This window comes from Merops nubicus, unplaced genomic scaffold (assembly GCF_000691845.1).
Source record: "Merops nubicus isolate BGI_N331 unplaced genomic scaffold, ASM69184v1 scaffold8038, whole genome shotgun sequence".
NCBI lineage: Eukaryota > Metazoa > Chordata > Aves > Coraciiformes > Meropidae > Merops > Merops nubicus.
Window position 1 is genome coordinate 1 of NW_008627685.1, and position 23914 is coordinate 23914.

General features: G+C 40.1%; 2 protein-coding genes across 4 annotated transcripts in view; one reads left to right on the forward strand and one right to left on the reverse strand.

The window, feature by feature from the left end:
* Positions 1-676: 676 nt before the first annotated feature.
* Positions 677-4880, forward strand: KCTD18 (potassium channel tetramerization domain containing 18; the record flags this gene model as incomplete). Its single annotated transcript, XM_008946411.1, is given in 5 exon segments — positions 677-832; positions 2060-2271; positions 3194-3386; positions 4436-4502; positions 4781-4880. Coding segments are annotated over 5 exon segments (728 nt in total), but the record flags the coding sequence as incomplete, so codon positions are not given.
* A 4689-nt stretch (positions 4881-9569) lies between these two features.
* SPATS2L (spermatogenesis associated, serine-rich 2-like) overlaps positions 9570-23914 on the reverse strand; it is a 41629-nt gene continuing 27284 nt past the window's right edge. For all 3 annotated transcript variants that reach the window (XM_008946409.1, XM_008946410.1, XM_008946408.1), the window contains 5 exons: positions 18865-18923; positions 15367-15476; positions 14728-14830; positions 11129-11343; positions 9570-9968 (listed from right to left, as the gene is read on the reverse strand). In XM_008946409.1, the coding sequence (XP_008944657.1) occupies positions 9570-9968; positions 11129-11343; positions 14728-14830; positions 15367-15476; positions 18865-18923 (886 nt within the window). The remainder of the gene's footprint in view (positions 9969-11128; positions 11344-14727; positions 14831-15366; positions 15477-18864; positions 18924-23914) is intronic.

Consider the following 23914-nt stretch of genomic DNA (forward strand, 5'->3'; position numbering starts at 1 on the left):
GTGTAGCAGCTCCTCGTGGGGAAGGAGTAGCAGGTGCCCGGGCTAAGGGCGCGCAGTGGGAGTTAGTACCCTTCAAAGGACGGCCTCTAAGAAAAAACAAAACACATTTTGAAGATTTTTTTCCCGCTTCTGCCATTTTTAACCCTGTCCAGACAGGGCCGTCCTCCTGTAGGGACCTCAAGGTGAGCACAACTAAGTGTATTGGCAATGTGGCATTAACGGCCCGACAGCTCAACAACTAGTTAAAGCAGCCCCAATTAAAGATGGGATTTTAGAGAAGCCAAGGTGTTACTAGTACAAAATTGCTGCATTTTTAGTGCTGTAAACTATACTCAAAGCAAGATTTCTCAGAATGTCCTTCCAGTGCTCTCCTTGTGCTTACTGACCATGTGCTGCTTACACATTTATCTCGAGAGTAACTTCTGTTGCTTCTCCTAGGAAAGTAAAATGCCATAGTTTTTTATTGTAAAGGTGTAAAATATTTGTCTATTGGCACTAACACGTCTCCAGAACTGTGTCAAAACTGATGTATATGCATGCAACAAACAAAAGAGCTGAGCTAATGCTTAGTTCTTGCATATAGTATGTTCAATCTTAATGGACATTAGATTTATGTATGTTTATATCTGTGCCAGATTTGAATAACCTGTAATTAACATAATCTTTGTGAACGCAGTGGAAGAGGGCAAGACTGAAGATGTCCAGGGTATTCTAGAACTTAATGTGTGAGGATGTTTATACGTAGCCAGGCGTGAGCCTTTATGCTGCTTTAAGGATTCAATGCTAGCTTCTGTGTTTAGTGGATGGTTTCCTCTAGAAGTGGATGAATCAGGCAAAGATGTTCAAGCAGTGAACATGACATTCTGATGAGGGAGCTTTGTGGCAAAGACATGCTTTTATATATAATTATGCATTTTAGAGTATATCTCTTTTCCCAATCTGCTGAGCATCACTTGGCTTCTTTAATTCCAGGACATAAGACAACTATGCGTGCATGACTTTATACTGAAGAGTAACTAATCTGAATTCCACAAGACTCCTTATGTTTGCAAACATACATGTTTGACAGTGCTTACCCCTGCCTTGTTCCAGTCCAAACTGTGGTGTTGGAATGCACTTTTTCAGCATGAATATGAAAACAGATAAAATGGAAGTTGTCAGAGTTTGGCATTTAACTTGCATCCTGTTTATGAATCTCTATATTCTCCAGAGGCAGCTCACTGTCTCTGTTCATTACGTAAAGAGATTTGGGTCTAACCTTTGTTTCAGAATGCTTCATTACTCAGTAAAGATTGCATTTTTCACCACCATGGCTTGATATGAAAGCTTGAATAAAACTATTCATGGGTCAAATTTCACACTTGTTTGTGACTTGGAAATCCTGCCAAAGTCTGTCTAGTTTAAAGATACGATGGATGGAGAATAGTAATTCCTTGTTGTACAATTCTGGCTGTTTAAAATATCTGAAATGTTTAACATTTTTACAGGCAGGGCTTTGCTACCATCTTTCAGCTGCAGTGAAGAGCCTGTTGTACACAGCTGTGCGTATGGCGTGGTCATTTTCTGTAAGCCCAGCAGGCAAAGGAGAGAAAAAGAAACAAAAAAAATACTGTAAAACTTCAGCAATATTCAGGAAAGGTTAGACTAGATGTATTTTGGAGATCAGGCTATTTTTAACTCTTTCAAATAGCCTAGATCCAAAATTGAAATAAATCTTTGCAACAGCAAGAGAAAAGCTGTATCTGTAGTTAGAATTAGATTTTAGCATTTTGAGTGCAGCAGAGCTGAGGTTGTATGTTGGCATGGTCCTCTGCAGATCAGTGATTTCACTGAAATGTCATGGAAATGTTTACTGCACTAAGAATTTTATCTTCAAATAACAGATATTCCAGGGAAACAAAACAACAGTTTTTAAATAATAGAGAAAATAGACTTAATCCTCCTAAGTAAATAAAACTAGTACAGAAGTTTTATAAAGGCTTTACTTGGTGATTTGGTAGAATGTGACAAGTCTGTTTATGCTTGCTGAAAGAAGTATTTGAAAAATTTTTTTTTTCAGGAGCATGTCTAATGGATCGAGATGGAAGCCTGTTTAAATATCTTTTGGATTATCTTAATGAAAAAGTTTAGATTCCTGAAGATGAACAAATCTGAATTGCACTGCAGGAGGAAGCAGATTATTTTGGCATCTCTTATCCATACGGCCCGTCTGACCACTTGGCTAGTAAAATGGAGATATATTCTTTAAGGTCAAATACAGAGCTTAGGAGGGTCTTGACATTTCTTATTTTTTCAAAAAATGTACTCTAATCCACACCATTCATTAGCAGCAGATAGTAAAATTACAGTATATGCAAGTTAGCACTTTTTAATCACCATGTTAAATCACTAGTAAATTCAGAGTTTTAGTTTAAGAAATCCTAGAGTTGGTTATGCAGTCATAGTAGTTAAGGACATCAGGTTTTCCCATCATTTCAGTATAGCAACAGTTTAAATTTGACTCTGTTTTACATGCAAGTCTGCTGTAAAACTTGCATGGTAGGTATCACATTGTTTAGTTCCCTATTTGGCTTCAAATTTTACTAGAGATTAGATTTGATTCCTTCAAGATCCTTGGGTTTGGTTTTTTTTTTAGTTTTAAAAATTAATCCTAAAACTTGAGAGATAAAATGTACTTTGCCATTTTTTTTAGAACAAGAAAGGAGAAAAGAAAATGAACACAGCATTAAAATATTCAGACCTTGGGATTTTAAGAGTATGGTCACTTAAAAGCTAATTCTGATTAACTGATTGGAAATTAACTCATATTACTAGGTATAGCTGTGTTAGTCCTGACAGTCATCATGTTCTCTTAGTAAGCTACTTCATGTATTTCATATTCTCCCTTATTAATTTTTTTTTGAAAAGCATAAAACATTTCCAGGCCTCTCAGTTGCTCTTTGTATTAGGAATTTGCCATGCTTTTCAGTATTTCTGTTGCCTTTCCATGAATTTCTCCTAGTTTTACACTATTCTTTGTTAACATCAGATAGGAAATACTGCAGATGTTATTCTAGGTAAACTACATCCTTGATTTACTTAAAAGAGCTCACTAGTACGGCTCAGAAAACTTAAACATGAAAGCTTACTCAACTAAAAAAATATTGTATTCTTATTAATAATCTGTAATTTTGTGGTTTATCTTTTTTCACAGGCTTTGTTAGATTTCTGTGATTCTTATGATTTTGTTTGTACCAAGCTTACAGTTTGAGTCCTGCACTATCTCAAGACTTCTGGAGCAAGCTCTGAAAGTAAAATTATTGGCATGTATGCCACAAAGGCTGATGGGACTGATGCAATTAGTAAGGAGCTAGGAGCAGAAATTCATAGTAAAAGCATTTACAAAGGTAAGACAGCTGGCAGACACAAGAAAGCACCATGAGGAGAGAATGAGCACTATAATAACAAATATTATTACATGTAGCATAATATAGCATTATTGTACAATAAATCTGGAAGGAATCAGATTATTTCCAGCTTTGAAAACAGCTGGCTCATACAATGGTCACATTAAACAAACAAACAATCAAAAGATAAAAACTAAGCATGGAGTACAGGAATTTGAGAGTCCACAGAAGGTAGCTGGCATGCAGTTACTGTAAGTTCTCATTACATTTTACTTGAGATTTTTAAAATGTCTCAACAATTTAAAATTACTTCCTAATTTAGGATGATGAATGTATCCCTGTCCAGAAAAAGTTCCAGAAATATTCATAAAGTTGGTTATGATTAATGGAATTGTATTTCACAGTCCTCTAAGACAGCTGAAAGAAATTTAACACTGAAAAGAACTGGAGATGAAGGGAAATGGTTTTAATTCTTTAAAGGACGTGTACATCCCTACTACACTATTAATGTATGACAGGGTTTGAAAGTTAGTGGTAGAGCTGTACTCCTGAGCACCTAAAAGCAATTTGTCTTTCTTTTGGTCCCACAGCAGAGTGTCTGATTTCATGTACCTTTTAAACCGTGATTAATATAAAGCTTTTGATGTTCATCATCTTTATGACTGAGGTGCTTATTTTCCTAAATTTAGGCTGGGAACATTAATATTTATTCCAAGAGTATTTGGACACTGTCAGATATCTGTTCTCCTACTGTGTTTTCCCTCTGAATAAATGATTGAGATTTAGAAGAATAGATTTTACACCATTAAATCTGTAACTATCCTTTTATGAATGTCTATTCTGTCATGAATATTCATTTTTACCTATTTAGACCCTCTTATACAAATAAAGAAAAAAAAAAAAGCAACATTTTCCTTTCTACTTTACAAAGCATTTGCTATTAAATCCTTACTTGGTAAAAAGAATGATACATTTAATCAGTGTTACGTTTCTAAAGGCTTAACTAGATTTACCACATTACTGGTCCCTGGAAAACAGTACTTCTAGAGAAGCTGGAAAAACCATCCACTATATCTGGAGCTATTACTCAGTAGCTGAGTTGAAACCAAAACTAGGGCAGGCCACAGAGGAACACATACAGAGAAGGAGACTCCACAACCTCTCTGGGCAGCCTGTTCCAGTGCTCTGTCACCCTCACAGTACAGAAGTTTCTCCTCATGCTGAGGTGGAACTTCCTATATTCTAGCTTATACCCATTATTCCTCGTCCTACTACTGGGCACCACCAAAAAAAATCTGCAAGTCTGAATTTCCTGCAGGCTGAAATTTCCTCAAGTCTGTATGTTCCCAAGTTTCCTGGAAGTCTGCAATTTTCTTAACATTTCACTTCTCTAGGTTACCTAAGGAGGCAGCAGCTGGTACATTTGCACTGATCAACTCTGGTACACTGTATGTGCATATTGGGTGGCTTGACTGGGAAAACTACTATAGGTGAGCTACAGTTTTACAGATGGATTAGATGCACTGTCAAGTAGTGTGAGAAAATTTTACAAAGATTCAAAGTAAACCAATCATTCATTACAGAAGAGCACACGTTCAGAAATGACCATGTTCAGAAAGTTTCTCCTATTTAGCCATCTAATAATTACCAGTATCTAATGGCTGCACTTGAAAAGCTGACAAATGTGTCACCAGTGTAGTCTGATGCATTAATTTTTCTCAGAAATGCTGTAATTTTTCTAGTTTAGTTCTCATTTCCACCCTACTGTCTTCCCAAACCAATGATATGGCATCATACGGGTTAAGGACGCAGAAAAATATGATTCCAAGTTAAATTTCTAGAAAATGACTCCTCTGTGATTACACATGTGCTTGTGATGCAGAGGGTCTATTATTACCAAGAAGTTGAAAAGCTTACAAATGTGTCACCAGTGTAATTTGATGCATTAATTTTTCTCCAAAATGCTGTAATTTTTCTAGTTGTTTAGTTCTCATTTCCACCCTACTGTCTTCCCAAACCAATGATATGGCATCATACGGGTTAAGGACGCAGAAAAATATGATTCCAAGTTAAATTTCTAGAAAATGACTCCTCTGTGATTACACATGTGCTTGTGATGCAGAGGGTCTATTATTACCAAGAAGTGATTCCAGTAGATGTAATTCTATCTGCGTGCTTCAGGGTATGAAGAACTCATTTGTACTTGATGTAAGCAAGCAGACATTATTTCATGTGATAGGCACATGTTACCACTGATCCTCAGGGAGAGTTGTCATCAGGCTTGTTTTTAGCTGAAGAGCCATGAAAATACACAAGCTACCGCTTTTTTTTCTTGCCCCCAAACTTTTTCAGTTATTTCCTTACCAATTCTTCCAGAGCAGAGAAGTGCTCTTTTAAAATGGCTTACACCGAACTGGTTAGATAATAACGTAGTTCAAATCTTACCATGGCTAAAAAGAAATACTAACATTATCTCAGAGAGTTAGCAGATCTCACCTGCTTCGTTCTTCCTGAGGCATGAAGGACAAATTCTCACTTGATAAAAACAAGAGGCCAGTTTTGCCATCAAAAGCTTGGGATTGAAGCCATCTGTCCCTTAGCTGCAGATACAGACCAAAGCACGGTTTGAAGTAAAACTCTGTAAATACTCTGTGGCAGTAAAGCTCCACAATAATAGGCATTAATTTTGAGCAACAGCTTTTATAAAAGATGTTAAGCAGCAGAAACAGGTAAAGCCGCATGTTCAGACCTTTATTCTTTCTGAGCTTTGTGGGTATAAAAGAATTTTCTTCTTGCCAAAAGCATCTGGCCGTTTATACCAGAACTGATCACGCTCGGCTGAAAATTACTTTGCCAATTCATGGGGTCACGTGATCAACTGTGTAGTGTGCCCAGAGTCTACATTAAGGATTTGGCCCTTTTCAGAGTTGCCCCTTTCCTATCTTTTCACTCATTCTAGTCTCTGGTACACCATATGTGAACATTTTAGCACAGTTTGTTTTATTAGTTTGCTGTAATAAAATAGCTGTATTGTCTCAAATTTCTGTTACACCCTCAAGGGTGTGATAGGCAGTGGTACTGGAACCTGAGATATATGGATCCCACGGTGCCTCTGCCATAGTCACAAGTATATGAACAGGAAGGATGCAGCTGATTAATAAAATCTTGATGCAGCCCAGTCACTACATGGGGAAACAGACTCCCAGGTAACTGCCATCCATTCCAGCTCAGACCAGATGTTCCTCTGCAACAAAAGGGTCCAGGAAGCTGCTTCAAGATCAGTGTTTCCCTTCCAGAATTATTAAGTTTCTCTTTGAGGGTAACTTTTCAAACACATTGATTTTTTTTTAAGCTTTTTTCCCAAACACCTAAATAATGGATGTTTTCCAAATAGCTTGGCTGTGTTACATTACCTCTTTAGTTTTCCAGCTGCTATTTGGTCCTTTATTTTGCCGAGTTCTGCGCTTACCCTGACTTTAATCTTACACAGACAATAAACAGACCCAGCCTGCTTGAAAATACTGCCCTTTAAGGTGTGTTTCCACTTTGAAAGAGTATACAAAGTGCAGTGGGAATTCCATGTTTGTGTCTGAGTGATGCCAAACAGCTGTATTTGCTTTGCAAATTGAGGGCGCTTTTTAAAAAAAGAGGTCTGGTGGTGTCCTGCCCTTAATTCCCTCACTAACCCCTGTACAAATCCCTTAGATTAAAACAAGTATCATACATAGCTAGCTCTGTAATTAGAAAACAAAAGTTCTGTTGAAACTGGGCCCAAGAGCTTTTGATTACCAACAAGTATTGTGACCAGTAAAACACCCCTAGAAATCGGCAGACGCAATTCCAAGCATACAGAGACACAAGAGATGCAGATAGTGTTCTGACACAGCTACACTGCAGAGCACAGCCATGTAATGTAGCTAACCCCTGTACTGCAATGCTGAACCACACCTGGGCAGTGTGCTAAGACTGCAGCGTTCCTGAGCCAGCCCATTCCCCAGCCAAACCAAATGTGTGTGCATCACAGCTTGAAGAGAAATGCTGTCTCACCTGCTAGTCCTGGGCCTGTCACAATACTGAGCCTCCAGCACATCAAAGGGGAGCTGGAACTGAAGACCATAAGGTGGTCCTATTATGCTAAGTTATGACTTATCTCACAGATTTTATTCATGTGCAGGAGCCTGCTTACGAGAAGCTGACTTACAGAATAGAACAACTTGCAATAATCCTGTCAAGCAACGAAGCTATAAGGAAGGAGTAAAAGTCATTATAGATAAGTTACTACTTTTTTTTTTTTTTAGGAGGTCACAAGAAGAGATATATATCATCTTATATCAATATAGTAAGATGCCTGTGTAGTATCTACATGGAAATGACAATTATATCTCTCACAGCGAGGTTACAGGTCAAACTGTAAGGCAGCAGATAAATGTTGAAAATCTACCTATCTGATGAGAGTCCACAACAGACTCTGGCATTTCAGAAATTCCATTACTCAAAACATTCAGCTTAGAAGTGTGATAGGTAACTAGGATAGAAGCAGTGCTTGCAATACTAAGAAAGCCAGTGTTCACTTATGCATGTTTATTTTTCTTTCACCACCCTTCCAGATGAATAAGTGATTATTTCTTGAGACTGAGGTTTTACCAATATTCACATGTGGAAAGGTATAAAGAGAAATAAGAATAATCAAAATCACCCATAAGGAATGCTTCTCACTTTACACTTTTAGATTATATTTCAAAAGGCCACAGAGAAGTAAACCAGTCAATACTCGGGAAGTGTGCAGTCAACTAATAGAAATCAGGCAGAGGAAACTGGCAAAAAGCAATAGCAAACAGTAATCTAAGAAGAAACTTTTAAAGATACTCAAATGTCCTGCTCTTACTGACCTCAGGAGGCAGGGAGGTCTCACTGAACTTTTACACTTTTCTGATTCTGACACTTAGGCCACTAGTTCAAAGTATGCCCAGGTGGTGGTGGCTGTCATGGAAAGGTTGTTCCATGCACTTGTGGCATTAGAATCTAGCTAAAAGCAAAAGCCTAGTCCAATCCAAAGTCAGCTGAAAGCCTCCCACTGATAACTGCTCAATTACGGCAATAAATTTGAATAAGATCACATAGGCACTGCAATGCAGCAAACACCAGAATATTGTAGAAAGAAGACTTTAATTTTTTTTTTTTTGAAGAAACAGGTTTTCTGAGATACAGAATCAGAACATTAAGACTAAAATTTTTATTTTAATAAAAAAGTCAGAAGGACGTAGTATCTGCTCAAATATGTACCTCCACATTGTGCTGCATGTTGCTCTAACAAATTTCTTAGTCATAGCTCTTGTTATGGACAGATGGTTCCTACAGAAAAAATATAGAAAAATAATTTGGATTCAAGTCTAGAACACCTGCAACTTTTCATATGCAAAAAAAAAAATAAATCCAACTAATCATAGAAAAAAGTGGCTGATCAGGATGGAGAATAAGGCTGTGTGTCTGAATAGCCATGACTATACACATTCCAAACTTAAGAAACAAGCATTTTAATTCAGCCTCATAAAAATAGTTTGTCAATGAAAAATACCAATATGTAATACATTCAATACAATTTATACAAGATCTCAGATTATGGAATAATAAACTAAAATCAAATGTACTGCTTTTTCAAATGTTCTTGTATATAGCAATACTGTGTATACAATGTGCATGCATGTACGTGTATACACACACAGAAAGAAAGAGGTGTATAGAGATTTGCTGAAAAATTCTACAAGATTATCTGATTTCATTGCAGACCACAGCATACAGACTTCCTGGGATCCTTCTAACACAGGCTGCTCTAAAAAACACTAATGTTGACTCGTATAACCACATATCTACAACAGGTTTTTGCTATTATGAATTGAATTATAAATTTATTTTTCCAATCTAGATTTCATTTTTCTAAGAAGTAAATGCTGCTTTGGTAAGATTCTGTACGGTCATGACAAATTAACTGTGAACGTATTAGGCAGAGCCTTGAAAGTATGAATTAATTTTCATAATTAGCAAGTAGTAAAGATACCAACAACTTTTAAGCAGCAACAGATTTAAAATGACTATGTTCCGAGTTATCTTCTTCACCAACAAGCATCTTGAGCACGAAAATAAAACGAAGAGATTGAATTTCTCTGCCTGCCGTCACCGTGACGCTCAAGCCACCAAAGTCACAGCTGGCACTGAGAGCACAGTGGCCTCAGCAGAGCCCTCCATCCTGGCAGGACACAGGTTGCACTGGGAGGCCCTGCCCACACCGGCAGGCAGCGGCCTGCGCTCCGTGCTGTGCGCCGCGGGCTGCCTCCGCCGGCTCTTCTCCGCCTGGCCCAGGTTCTCTGCGGTCCTGGCAGCTGTGGACTGCTCTTGGTTTTTCATAGCGCCTTTATTTTTAGGTCTGAAGCTGTTATGCTGCTGTCTTCTGTGTTCAGACCTGGAACCACTCTTTGCATTATTTTGATCTGCCTCGTTACTGGCACCTTGTGATTTAAGGGACCCGTTGAGCCGGACATTCTGGTGCTGCGGGTTGAATCTTCGTCTCTGGCTAGAAGGCCCGTTCTACCCAGAAAGAACATTGGATACCTGTTAGGTTATCTGAATGGTTCCAACAGGACAAGAAATACAGCAATCACAATTAGCAAAAATTGCAGAATAAAATTTTCAGAAAGAAAACACTGTAGAATTTTGATTGTTGCTGAATCAACTCTTAAAAACTGAACTGAGTAACATGCTGCATCTGAACAGCCTCGAAATCTACACGGCAGGTTCTCCACTGATGCCAAATTGAAGTCTGCCATGATTTAAGTGGATACAGAAAAGGGGATGAAATTAAATTAGACGTGTCAACAGCAGCATTTAAGAAATGCTCAGGAACTTGATACTGACTGATTTCTTCCAAATTCAGAAAAATTATTTCCTAGTAAAGTACTGTGAAAATACTACAGTAAGACTGCAGAAGAACAGAAATTCACACGTGAGTTAAAGGCAAGCTAAGAATCCACATGGTGGGAAGGATGCCCATTGGGATACTTTGCTCAGAGGAAGCTTTGGTCCTCAGTGGGAAGTGGCTGAATGCTTTGCATAACTGCCAGGGCAGCTGATTCCATACATGCACTGGCATTATGTAGCGCTCCTGTGTTTCCCTTCAGGCACCTACTTGAGCCTAAAATCTCCTGGGACAAAATTCAGACCAACTTCAGTGGCAGCTTTACCTAAGTACAGTAGTACAAGAACATTCTAAGATGTTTTTATAACTAAGTAGCTACCAATATAGCACAACACTAAGCTCCATGACATGGCTTCTGAAATAACATGCTTTTAAACCTGTCAGGATTCCACTTTCAAAATCTATCTAATAATCATGCTTCAACAGCACATGAACTGATCATTCGTCAAGGACAAGGAATAAATGTTTCTCTGTCGTAGCACAGAACACATTTAGCTATTATGGAAGGCTCTTTTTCAGTATATTAACTGCCAGGAGTCACTTCTGCACACCAGAGAGTGGTCTTTGCTGGTATGGCATTTCTGGTACCTCCACCTTCTATGTTCACACTACCGTGAAAATGAAGCTGGAAAATACACACATGCATATTTTCAAACATTACTAATTAAATATATGGACTGCAAACCAATATTTGATTTTGTATTAGCAACTTTCAATGCTGCATATTTTTCTGAGATTTTAAAAATAATTTAGTTCAGAACTGGTTGCTTACCTGCTTATTTGTCACAGTTCCTTGGGAAGAAGATTCTGTAGGACTGGAAGAAAGGTGACTTTGTATTTTAGCATTGGCTGTTTTATTATCAGAGTTCCTGGCGTTACTAGAGGACTTTCGGGTGTTTTGCTTGCCAGTTGTTGCACGTGAGTTCATTGAAGACAGCACTGAACTACATGGTGTTCTTGAGGAATAGTTGTTCTTTGGGTGAGAAACTATAAAAAAAGTATTCTGTGTTACCAGATAAATGACTGACATGTAAACATAAGGCTGTATTCTTAGCCTGCTTACAGTTTGGGAGCATTGTTCCAGCCTTACTTTAAACAATGAAGCACGCCAGCTAACTAAGACCAGAATTAGGCTGTAGTGTTTTACTTCTGTGAAACTGCCTTATCATGAAGCACTTCTGGAGACAAAAGAGCCAGTGTAGTGGAACTGGCTAAAACTGGAAGGAGCCTGGCAGAGGGCATGGCTCTGGTCAGCCACAGAAACTTTTCACAACTCATGGCACCTGTTGGTTTGCTTGGGAACCTTTAACGGGTTACACTGAGCACATGTGCTGTCAGGACTGCCCCACACACTGCTGTCCTGTCAGTAATGCTCCTGCTGGGAGCCTGCAGGCAACAAAGGAAGACACATGGGAAGGAAGTGAGTGGTATGGCAGTAACTCGACTGCTTGAGGTCAAAGGAAGTTGTGCCTGCAGACACCACAGACTACATTTGATTCCAAATCTGATCACAGAAGGCTGACGAGGCTGATGCCTGCTGTCTGTATATGCACTAGCTACACAGGTAACAGCCATGAAAGCTTCCTCTAAGTATTTTTTTAGAAGGAAAAAGAAAAGCCTAATGCTTGTTGCTCATTCCTCTTTAAGGAGATGGTTAATAAAGGTTCTTCCGTACTATGGTTATCTATAAAAACTGGAACTGAATGCAATGCACTAATGCACTTCATCTAGATCATGGCAGTCAGCACCATCAGGAAGCACTACTGCTCATCTCAGTACATTCCCGCTCCCTACTTCTTACTATTTTGAAACTCTCCAATTTCTTAATCATTTCCATGTTTGGATGTGAAATGCACCAAACAGGTCCTTGATTCCTACCTCTCTGCATTTCCAGAAGCTCTTCAAGCTTCCTGCTTCTGTGCAATGGCCCCTAAGCAATCTCAGGGAGGACTCTGAGGCTACTGAAGTGAGGTTTATCTTAATTTGCTGTTCTAATGTTTATAATTATGGAGTTTTCCTTTTTCCTTCTGGTACACATGAGAAACCAGAGGCTTGCTTCAGTGACACTTGATTCCTACCTCTCTGCATTTCCAGAAGCTCTTCAAGCTTCCTGCTTCTGTGCAATGGCCCCTAAGCAATCTCAGGGAGGACTCTGAGGCTACTGAAGTGAGGTTTATCTTAATTTGCTGTTCTAATGTTTATAATTATGGAGTTTTCCTTTTTCCTTCTGGTACACATGAGAAACCAGAGGCTTGCTTCAGTGACACACCTGTTGCCTGTTCTGATGTTTATAATTATGGGGTTTTCCTTTTTCCTTCTGGTACACAGAAACCAGAGGCTTGCTTCAGTGACACACCTGTCGTTTCATCTAAGAGGTATTTTTATTTTTCCCATTTTAATACAGAGAAAGAATCTGTGGAATAATTTTAGCAACTGACCATCATGTTAAGCTTCTTGAGGCTCCTGTTCACTGACACCAATATCAGCTATTTCTCCCACTAGGTGTCCTCTTCAGAAAAACAATGCAATCCCCTGCACAATGAACTTGCATTTTCTGTCCTAAATGCTCTCACTGAATTCTACTGCTCTCTCTTGCCTAAAATAGACTGCTGAAACATGGAAGCCCATATAAAAATCCTGACGCTTGTCATAAAAATGTATTTTTAATAAAAAAGCAGTACAAGGAAGGGGTACGAGCCACCACTGGGCATTCTGGATATATGTCAGTCCCATTAGTTTGGTTTCTTCCTGTCCTTCATTGTGAGATTATGCTGCCTACCCTCTTCCCATGCTAGAGCATGCCCTCCTTTGCACAACCTCTGTGGTTTCAGTTATTGCTTTTGTTAAAGCCCTGGGCAGTGGCTGTTCTTAGCTACAGGCCTCTGTTTGAAGGGTATTTTCAGTTCCTAGCAGGGAATGGGCCTCATTGTGAGATGCTCCCAACAAAAACATCTTTTGCACTGAAGAGCTCCTATCAAAGACACACCAACCGCACGAGCTGCTCATCTAAGGTCACTGAGGGCAGATCAGAGCCTGAGTTCTTCAGATGGCCAGTGTGCTCCCAGTAACTCCTTCCCTGCTAATAGCCCTGCTGTTGACTTCACTGACCTGATTTCAACAGGTCTGCACCAAACTGTGCTTGAGTAATGCTCTACTGAAATGATGTAGAAATAATTAACTTGCAGAATTAACTGCAGCTGGGAGTTATTTAGGAAAGTAGTTCAATGAGTTTAAAAAAAAAAAAAGTCTCTGGTTGTATCCCAGCAGCTGTGGTTATATTAGTCAGGATCATCTTTACAGAATTTTCAGTCTCTTAAGCTTCAGGGTATGAGGTAGGGCCTGTGAGGTAACTGTGAGTAATTAGATGCATTACCGGGCAGCTTATGCCTTCCATGGAAACATCCTGGGCTGCCTTCAATGGCAGACAGGACACAGGGTTCAATGGCTCTTCAAAGTTTTCTGCAAAAGCAATTCTTATGGTCTAATGAATTCAACTGGTTAGGCCTCAGGAGTCAGCTCTTCAGCTGTGCAGTCAGGAGGTCATGTTGGCAGGCTATGTGGTATTTTTTTCTTCCTTTTCTATTTCTAGTAACTCCTTGAAAACATTATTTTTCTTCCTGAAATTGTTTTTCTTCCAGCAAGATGCAGTAGTTCAGTATTGCATTAAGTTTTTCGCCTGAGCAATGGTACTGAGGATACCATGGGACAGAGTAATATCTAGAGCAAAGCATTACAGCATATACTTTTTTTTTTAAAAAAAAAAAAAAGCCATGACAAAGATGAGGAATAGGCTATGTCATATTTTGCAACAGGGACATGATACCTGGAGCAGAATATGAGCCTGAATTTCAAGCAGGGTGGCAGACAATTTAGAAACAGGAACATTTTGGACTACCTTTAGCTCTGGAAATACCCAGTGAGGAGTGTTTTAAAGCTAAGGAGTTACTTCCTAGCAGGAGAGATCAGAATTGGTCCTATGATGTTATGTGTACACAGAGGAGCTTCCAATTTACTAGATATTCATAAATTACTGAATCTGAGCATTCCCCAGATCTGACGTTTATTTCCACTTGGAAATCCTGTTTAGATAGAAAATTCCAACTGATCTGAGCAATACCTGTCAAACTCTGACAAGGGCAGCACTGTGCACATGCAGCTGGCCTGTGCAGCACAAGCACAGTGAGTCTAAGGTGCAGCATGCTGTAAAGTTGAGCTGTGCATGCTCTGCAGGCCTGCTGCATCCAGAGGCAGCATTCACATCAGGCTTGCTGCACACACACGGGGGCAGCACACGTGCCATTATTTCTGCCACCATTTCCTGAACAGATATGTGGAACAAGAACTTTGGTGTGAGTAATCACCAGCACCTACTTTCTCCACAGAGCTGGATTTGGGTCTTCAGCTGTTCTGTGTCACAGGAAAATCGAGCAGACCTGCCCAGCTCTTCATCATATTTCCGTTCACTCACAAAGTGCTGCAAAAATACAGACAAGTTAACAGTGGTTTGCATTCTGAGCAAAAAGCTATATGCATGGTAAAGCCAATCAGTACTTAAGCTCACTTTATGGCTCAGCAAAATCTTGACTCCTGTACACAGGATCTCTGTGCAGACCAAGTATCTTCCCATCCTTACCAAACACCACGTCCCACAGCCCAGCGGTGGATGGATGACTCCTGCACTTGGGGAGCGAGTCACTTGGTTGGAGTATATGTTTGATCACTGAACTTGAAGCTATTAGGTTTACTTCATAACTGAGTGTGATAAATGATATGCAAACAGCAAAACTCCCCACAGCTACGCTTATGAGGCAACAGCTTACACTCCTCCAGCAGAGCCTGTGTGCTGCTCAGAGAGGCTGCGATGCTACAGGGAGGTGTGCCTTCCCCATGGAAAGCTACCTGCCCTTTGGCCCACAGCAAGGATGAACAATCTGGGCATGTTAACATGACAGCCCTTTCTTGGCATTTCTGCAAACAGCTAAAATACCCAAGCAGAAGTGAATGCCTGACCTTAATTTCAGCCCTGAGTTCAGAGAGTTGTGCTTCAGCCATCTGACTGGCCAGGTCTGTCAGGCGCTTCAGCTCCTCAGCCTTCTTCTGCCGAGCAGTCAGGATTTCCACTGCCAAATGCCAACAGTCAATCATTAATGCAAGGAGAGTCAATTGCTCTGGAATTCAGTACTCTTTGGGCATTAACACTGCACATCATGTGAGACAAACACATCTCAGACCACTGACTTCAAATATGAATTCCAATATGCTGCTTGCACAAATTAAGTCAATCAGTGTTTTTAACTGCGCTGCCTGATAGTGAAGAAGATCTGTAAATGGGGCAGCTGCCAGAAAAATAGAAGTTAAACCAATCCTTTAACATTTAGACAGAGACATATTGGTTTGGGTTTTCCAGTGCTTTATTTAAGCACAAAATCAGGGAGCCTTCCATGGAGACATGGAAATAAGTATTACATTGAGTCAACAGCCTGTTTCTGAAGAAATGCTGTATTTTATTTACACAGGGGCATTTCAGTTTCTCTGAAAAAAAAAAAAATCTGTTCATATATAGTTTGTTAAAATCACCAGCATCAGAATTTTGCTTTCAAATGCAGACCAGACACAGTTACCATTTCTAGAGCAAGGTAGTATTAAAAAGGCCAATAGTCTTAATGAAAGATACTAAATATTTACTACTGCCTGTCTTGTATATTTTATGTAAGGAAGAGGTGAATAGTTATGCTCTTACAGGAAAAGATTAATCATGAACCACAAAGCAATGGTCCACTTACATGCAGGACAGAGTGACATAATTTTGGTGAAAGATTAAATACATGCAAACTCTATTACCTACGTGGTGGTTCAGTGTAAAAGCAACAACTGATTAATTGGCTGGTGGGATCAGCACTTATGGCAGAGAGGAAAAATAGCATCTAAGTGTAAAATAGTAACAATCAGTGTCTTTTGTCTAGAGCTTATGCCTACAGTCAGAGTGAGTGGTCATTGTTGGAAACCACCCTAAGGCCACAGACTCCATTACAGCTGTGGACATTGGCTTCTTTACCTTCTGCCACAAATCGCTAGGGCAGACGTGGCAAGTCACCCAGCCAGCTCATACTTTGTAATGCCATTTTTTAGGTTAGAATTAATGATACTTCATAGAGCTTGTTTCTCAACCCATTATAATTTATTTAAACAGATGGCACCTTCTTTGGAAAGTATCATAGAACAGCAGTTGGAAGGGACCATTAAATGTCACCTAGTCCAACCCCCCTGCAGCGAGCAGGGCCATCTTCAACGAGATCAGGTTGCCCAGAGCCCTGGCCACCCTGGCCTGGAATGTTTCACAAATTAAGGCTTCTACCACCTGTCTGGGCAACCTGTTCAGTGTTTCACCAAGTGGAGCATGGTCCAGCAGGCACAGGCAGACAGAGCTGCAGCTGTACAGCTGTGTGGGAGCAACCAAACCATATGACAGAGAAGCCTGTGGCTCCCAGGGCAGGGAAGGCAGAGGGTGGCTGCAGTTCCTTTAGCCCTGTTGGTAAACCTGTGCCTACAGTATCACTTATGCTAAGAACAGCTGTGTATCTAGCTCTCTAGCTCATGTTTTAATTCCATTTTTGTGGAATACAGCCTATGAATATGAGAAACTTCTAACAAATTAAATGAACAGTTTACTAGCTGTTCTGCCCTGTCCAATAGTTCTGCTTTATTGCTTATTCTGGGTAATGCTAATATTGTTTCTCCCCAAAGTCAGCATCCCCTTTGCTGAAATGACTGCCCAAATCATATGACCTCATCTCATACTGGCACACATCTCGGCATGAGATGCCAAGCAATTACCCTTTTTAAAAAAACTCTGGAATTACCATATTTGGAAGTTTTCCCAGTATTGACAGTAAGATTACCCACTGTAAAATAGTCCTTCGGTGCAGCAAGAGAGATGTGAAAAAAATAATAATGTAAATCTTGGTTAGCAAGTTAGTCCTGTAACAACTTTCTGCCTAAAGTTCTGAAGGTGCTTTACAAGCCTGCAGCAGCCTTGAGAGGCAGCAGAAACTACACTGTGAGGATGGGCACAGGGGCCACCCAGTGTCACGTGTGGAGTGGGCATGAAATCAGGGAAGAAGAACCTGCCATGTGCAAATGCAGCACTTTGTGTGTCTGTAGGTTAGAATTAGGTTTACTTTCCACAAAAAATTACTACTGTAAGATTAACTGAAGGGGCCCTGTGATACCATCAGCCCTGGATGGTGGATTTACCAAAATGTGGGTTTTTTTATGCAGTTAGTGCTTAGATCCATGTCTACTGCTATCAACAGGAATTTTATCATTGGTTTTCCTGGGAGGGAGCACGTGCCCTGGAGATCATTATGGCTCCCTGGCCTCTGCAGGAAACCAGGGAACTCCTCCCCAGAATGACACAGAGCTCCAATGCCACTTCTGTTTCATGGTAGTACTAGAAAAGTTAGCATGCAAAATTCCAAACACAAACTAATGCTAATCTTTGTTGTAAGAACTCATGGCTTTTAGTTCCACACATATTCAACTGCAAGAGACTCAGCTAGCAACAGAAGATTTATTTTTTTTTTTTAAGAAAAAAATTAATCAGTATACATTTGTGAACTAAGTGAGAGTTCTAAATGCAAATGAAGCAATCAAGAACGCTACATGCATTTGTGACCCTACTAGGAAGGCCCTTGAAGTCACAAATCAGTAAAGGTTTGTATGCATAGACAGCAGTGATATTTTCATCTGTCAGGCAGAATATCACTGTAACAATACTTCAATTACTCTTCAGTTTCTTGCTCAGCACTCCCTATTGAAACACATCCCCTTGACTACTGGGCTATGAATACCATATCTCAGATGGGCTATAAAACACACTGTGGTATCCTAATACCATGGCTCATCTTGCTTGGGTTTTTCCTCAGAATATACATACACCTTAGCTATGCAAAAACCAGAGACAACATGGGCGAAGCCTGGAATCAGATCAACTCCCACAGATTATTAAGAAAACAGATTCCAGTAAACATCTGGGTTTTGATTTTTTTATTGTTCTAATTCATAATCTTGATCACTATCCCTTAAAGCTATGCAAGGCCACACAATAACCTATTCCCCTAGTAATTTCCAGGATTTGAGCTTGTATGTAATATAAGCAAGCAAACAGTGATTAAGAAATGGAAACCAAGTAATCAGTATACCATAGACATAAGAATCAAAAAAACCCCATCAGCGGGATCAAAAGCTCTGATAAGTAAGCAGAAGGAATAAATAATTTACATCTGATTTCATATTAACTTTTGGTTTATCTTACTTCCATAATACTGGAATTTTGATGTGCAATCCTTGCAGACAGAAGCTATCCCAGAACATCAAAGATCTGACTGCATACATATGCAATGGATGATGCTGGAATGATGCTAACCACATTTAAGTACAGTGTAATTTTCTGCCAAACAAATGTTTCCATGAGTATTTCAAAAGTTCCCTGTGTATTTTTTTACTTACTGGCTTCTTCTTTAACTTTATCAATTTCTGCCATTAATGACACTTCTTTGTCTACGATGCTAAAAAAGGAAAAAAAGAAAAAAAAACAAATTAATCCATGCTAGAATGCCATCAAAATAAAAAGCTGTAACTACAAAAAAACTTTAGTTATGGACAGTTTTGAAATTAGTCAGACTTAAAAAATGGAAGCTGAAGAAACAGGTAAATTGACTACAAAAAATGAGTGATAATTAGGATATGCTGATTTACACAAACATCTCACTGACCTGTCCACGTCTTTGCACATATGTGGAAGTCATTTTGATTTACCTCTTCAGGCCTACATAGGCGCAGAAGCCCTCAAATGAATAAAGAGTCTGTTTCCTAATTGAACCAAACAGACCACTGCTGTTACCCAGCTTAACTCTCAGTGCAATATTAAGAATAAAACAGAATTAAAACTTTGTGGAAAGAGGTCTCCCTCTTCTCTAAATGGAGATATTATTGCTAAATGTGTCAGGGTAACCAAGAAAATGGTTTGTGATATAAACAAGCATTCATGTATTTCCATAATAAAGATCAGCTTCCTCGCCTCCCGTTCTCTCCAGGTCTGGGCAGGTGTGGTTCCACTTTTACCTGGCCTTCCTAAAGGTCATACCTGCCCCTCCTTTCACAAATCTCTGGTGCACAGTCCCTGACAGTGCTTTTAAACTGTCAAAGTGCAAACTGATCAGGTGGGTCTTCTGAGAGCAGACAGCAGGCCTGGTGAACTGCTCACATCAACACCCCGTGACATTGTTTGGTGAAGTAATGCCACTGCAGCGTGCTCTCAGAGCACAGTGCTCTGCTGTGCCCTCCGCTTTCCCCTCACTGGGTTATCCTCAGCCATGTTCACACTGGATAAAACACCACCAATGCTAATGTCTGCACAAGTGAGTAAACTCGGGCAGCTGGGGGTAAATCACAAAGTAGGTCAAACACCAGGAGTAAATCCAGGCACACACTCAAGGGAAGAATGGAGCTCTCACGCTTTCAGTAAAATCATCCTTAAACGTCAGCTTTTGTACTCAGTGAAGACACTGAGTTTTAGGTGAACTAGCTTCCACCAGAAGGAAGACGTTACAGAAAACTCAGGAACAGAACATTTGTCTAGGATCCCCTTAGTAGTAAGTGTAAGATCCTACAGAGTTCAGTGGGCAGCAGTCAAAGAAGACTGACAGAGGAGAGAAGGACTGATGAGTTGTTAACTAAAGCAGGGAAAAATTAGGGAGCAGGGAAATATTACTACATGTGGGGAACACATGGCAGACATACAGCTGACTCAACCAGAAGTTTACCAGCTAGATCATGTTCAAGTATGACGCAGCTGTCCTTGAAATCTTCCCATAAATTGACCAAGCCTATACAGGAGGTTTGAGCAGAAGTTCTGCAGAGTCCCACCCTTGCCACACCTCTAGAGGATGAGAGGCCACTACCTTTTACGGTGCCTCCCAACAGCCAGCAAGAGGGGGACAGAAGCAGGCTGGCTGATGGCAAAGGATGCAGCAAGACAATAAAACTGCAGTGTAACACATTTTCCTGTTTCATACATATAAACAAGACTAAAAATATTGTTTAGGCCTGCCAGATCAATTTAGTGTGACCCACACACCGGAGGAAGTAAGCCAGCAGGGATTTTAATGGTAGAGCAAATCAGTTAAGAAGCATACACTTACAATGAAAGGACACACTTGATCCTGTTGGCCCTCAATATTCTCCAGGCATAAGCATTAAGCTTGGACTCCAAATATGCAGGTGATGATTTCATCTTGCTAATTTAAACTGTGATAGCTTTCCAGAATTAATCTGGTTTTAATTAGCTTTTGTAACTACATGGTATAATGAATTTCTTTGGCTTTCTCAGCAGGTGGCTGAAACTACTCTTTTAAGTTCTTACTTGTTTCTACCCTCTACAAAAAAAAAGATTTTAATGGTCTTTAGAATTTTCGTCTAAATTTAAAAACCCTGCACATTTTTGCTTTTGCTGCCTGTTACAAAAGCGCCTCCCTCGTGTACTACACAGGTTATACAAACATCAACTTTTGGCTGAAAAAAATATTTAGGAACAAGCTCACAACAGCAGAGCTCATCAGAACTGTTCTGGCCCAGTTCATTCCATGACCATCCTCTCCCCACACCAGCAATAGATCCTTGCTAAACTGCTTGGCTCCTAGCATTTTTTTTTTTAATGCCAAAAAACCCCACTTTTAATATCAGAATGAGAACAAGCCAAAGCACTCCTATATTTATTATATTTTATAGTCAGATCTCATCTGTTACCAGACAGACAGCTTTCCACTCCTAATGTTTTCATGTAATCTCTGATGAATTTGATGAAGAACAACAACCTGAATACTTCCTTTGTACCTACAAACTAATATTGGGAAAACTCAAGAATAGAACAAGATAAAAAGTATTTGGTGCCTTTGTCAATATAAGATAAGTTAATGTGATAAAAAACCCCTTAGTTTAATGGGCAGATCTTCATGGAGTTGCCCTTCTCTAAAGACAATGCAGCTGTACTAACTTATACCATTTGAGGACATGGTCTCTCCCTGTCTCCAAAAGGCCAGGAACATAGTAATTCTCATCTGGAAATGTACAGCCACTTTTATCATTGTTAACATCATAATGGGGGAAGTTAATATGTCTTTAGGAATGTCATAGGCCAACCAGTGCTAGGAAATGCTGTTTGTTCTTAGTTTTCCTAAGGGTCAGTTATTAAGGAAATGGAGGAGGAATCAATTTGATTCCTTTCTAGTGACACAGACCACTTCAGTGCAAAACTGACCAACCCCACCACCAAAAACTTGGCATTACTATAAACAAACAAAAATGCAGAGAGAGAGCTGGAAAATTAGACTGGGGGAAAAAAGAGGAAAACGAAAACAGATACAAAAGGTGAACTAAAGGCTAACAGGTATAGAAAGAGAAGGACAAGAACCCTATTGAAAATCAACACATCAAATCTTGTCTGTTGTTCATGCTAAGACCTGACTGTTTTCACATGAGGTTCAGAGAGACACTGAGGCTGAACAGCTTCCTACTGCCTGAGAAGTTTAACTGGTTTTAATGGAATTTCTGGAATAATGCCCTACTCAGCCTTGATAGGATGATCATGACCAGACCCAAGTGTGACCATTATTGAGAACTGCTCAAAGCTCAGCTCAGCAATGCCTCTTGGAACGCAGTTTCTTTCAGTATTACTCAGTGTCCACTTGATACCAAAATGTCCTGTGAAGCTGGTACATTCCAATGCTCAGCCTGCAGCCATTGCTGTGCTGTGAAGAGCTGGGTACCAGGTGCTATAGGAACCTTCTGCACACACATACCAACAGACTTGGGCTTCAGCAGAGCAAGGAACAGAATGCATTTGAGATTCAAAGACACACCAGGGAAATCATTCTGCTAATTCCTTCCTCTCCAGTTATGCTGTTTCCCTTGGGTCTTCTATAGATGTTAGGAACCAGGGTTAAAATCACAAACATGCTTCTTTAGTTGAGGTCCTAGAGATGCCATGCCCTTATCAATTTTTTCTGATTACTCCCAGCACTAATGTTTTATCAGGCTTCAGTAATCCCCCTTTCTCCTTCCCTCCAGCATCAGTACTTGAGTGTATTCCATACACCATTTGGGACCTGTAACAAACATACAGCTCTGCACCACCACTTCCCTCTCTGAATGTACCCAAATCCATGCCCTGATCATCAGCCCACAGGATCCCTTGCTGCAGTAGTATTTGTCAGTTCTGCTACAGATGTTAATTTCTTAATGATACACTTATAATACTCACTGAAACAAACACTGGGACTTAAATCCCCTCTCCCATTGACCAGGCTCGAGGACAGCTCTGAACCAAGTGAGTCATACTCTATGACTGATGCTGAAGTTAACACTCCTAGCTCTTTACTTTCTGCCTTCCCTTGCCACACCTCTTTTCTGAAAGGACCAGTTCTGTTCTTCTCTTAGCCCTCACTTTTTCAGGATCAGGACCTGGGTACCAAACTCCAGCTACTGGCATCGTATCATTGTTCACTGCAGGTGAATCTGTGGTTTGGAGCACAGGATTCAGCACTGTTTGACTTTAACAGCCAAACAGAATTTTGAGGTGTGATTCAGGAAGGAGACAGTTTTGTAGAAGGAACAGAACACGGCAGATGCTTAATGTAGAGGATGTGCAAACGGGGCAGGACACAGCCAGTGCTCATGCTGTAGAGATAAGAGATGAAGCAGGAGACTGAGCAGCTCTCCAGGATTCATTTTGCCAAAGCAGTTCTGAAGGCAAGACCATAAGTGTCCTGTTCCTGGTCAGATGGACAGTACTGGAGCCTTGTACTTATGCAGGTGGGCAGAATTCACTGTAGTATATCATGGCACAAGAGCTGCAAACACTGAGCTGCAGTAAGCTGCTGGCACAGCAATGATAGGGGTAAATTATGATGACAGCTGCCTCATTTCACAGTTTCATATTCAGAACAAATGAAAAATCTGCCCTGACATTAGTGGAAACAAATTAATCTTCTAGTTTACTACATGAAACCAAGTGCTTGCACAGTGAAAAATATAAGATATTTTCAGTCAGCTGCAATACCTCAAAATCCCACTAAAATGATTAAAGTTATTAGTGCCTCTTCTGAAAAGCTGCTTCAGATTGCCAGGATGGCTGATTTATAGCTTTACTGGTGAAAATCACAAGGGTTCCAGATGACCAGAATCTTCTCTTTCCTTCTGCCTCTTCTAGGCATTATGATAAACCTATTGTGCCTGAAGAGATGGGGAAATAAAAAGACCAAGCTGACATGGAGGCACACATGCCAACACAACTCACAAAGGTAAGCCACAGCTGCATGGCACAGAGCTTACTGCTGAGTGTCATTTTAATGAGCCCCTCCAAAACTCTGTTAAATCCCCTAAAACACCAATTTTCTTCTCGAGGCATTTAATAAGCTTCTCTCTCCCCTGAACCAACTTTGTGCATAGTCTGAGAATGAACGTTGGTTTGGAGACTGACGGAAACAGTCAGCTGTGGCAT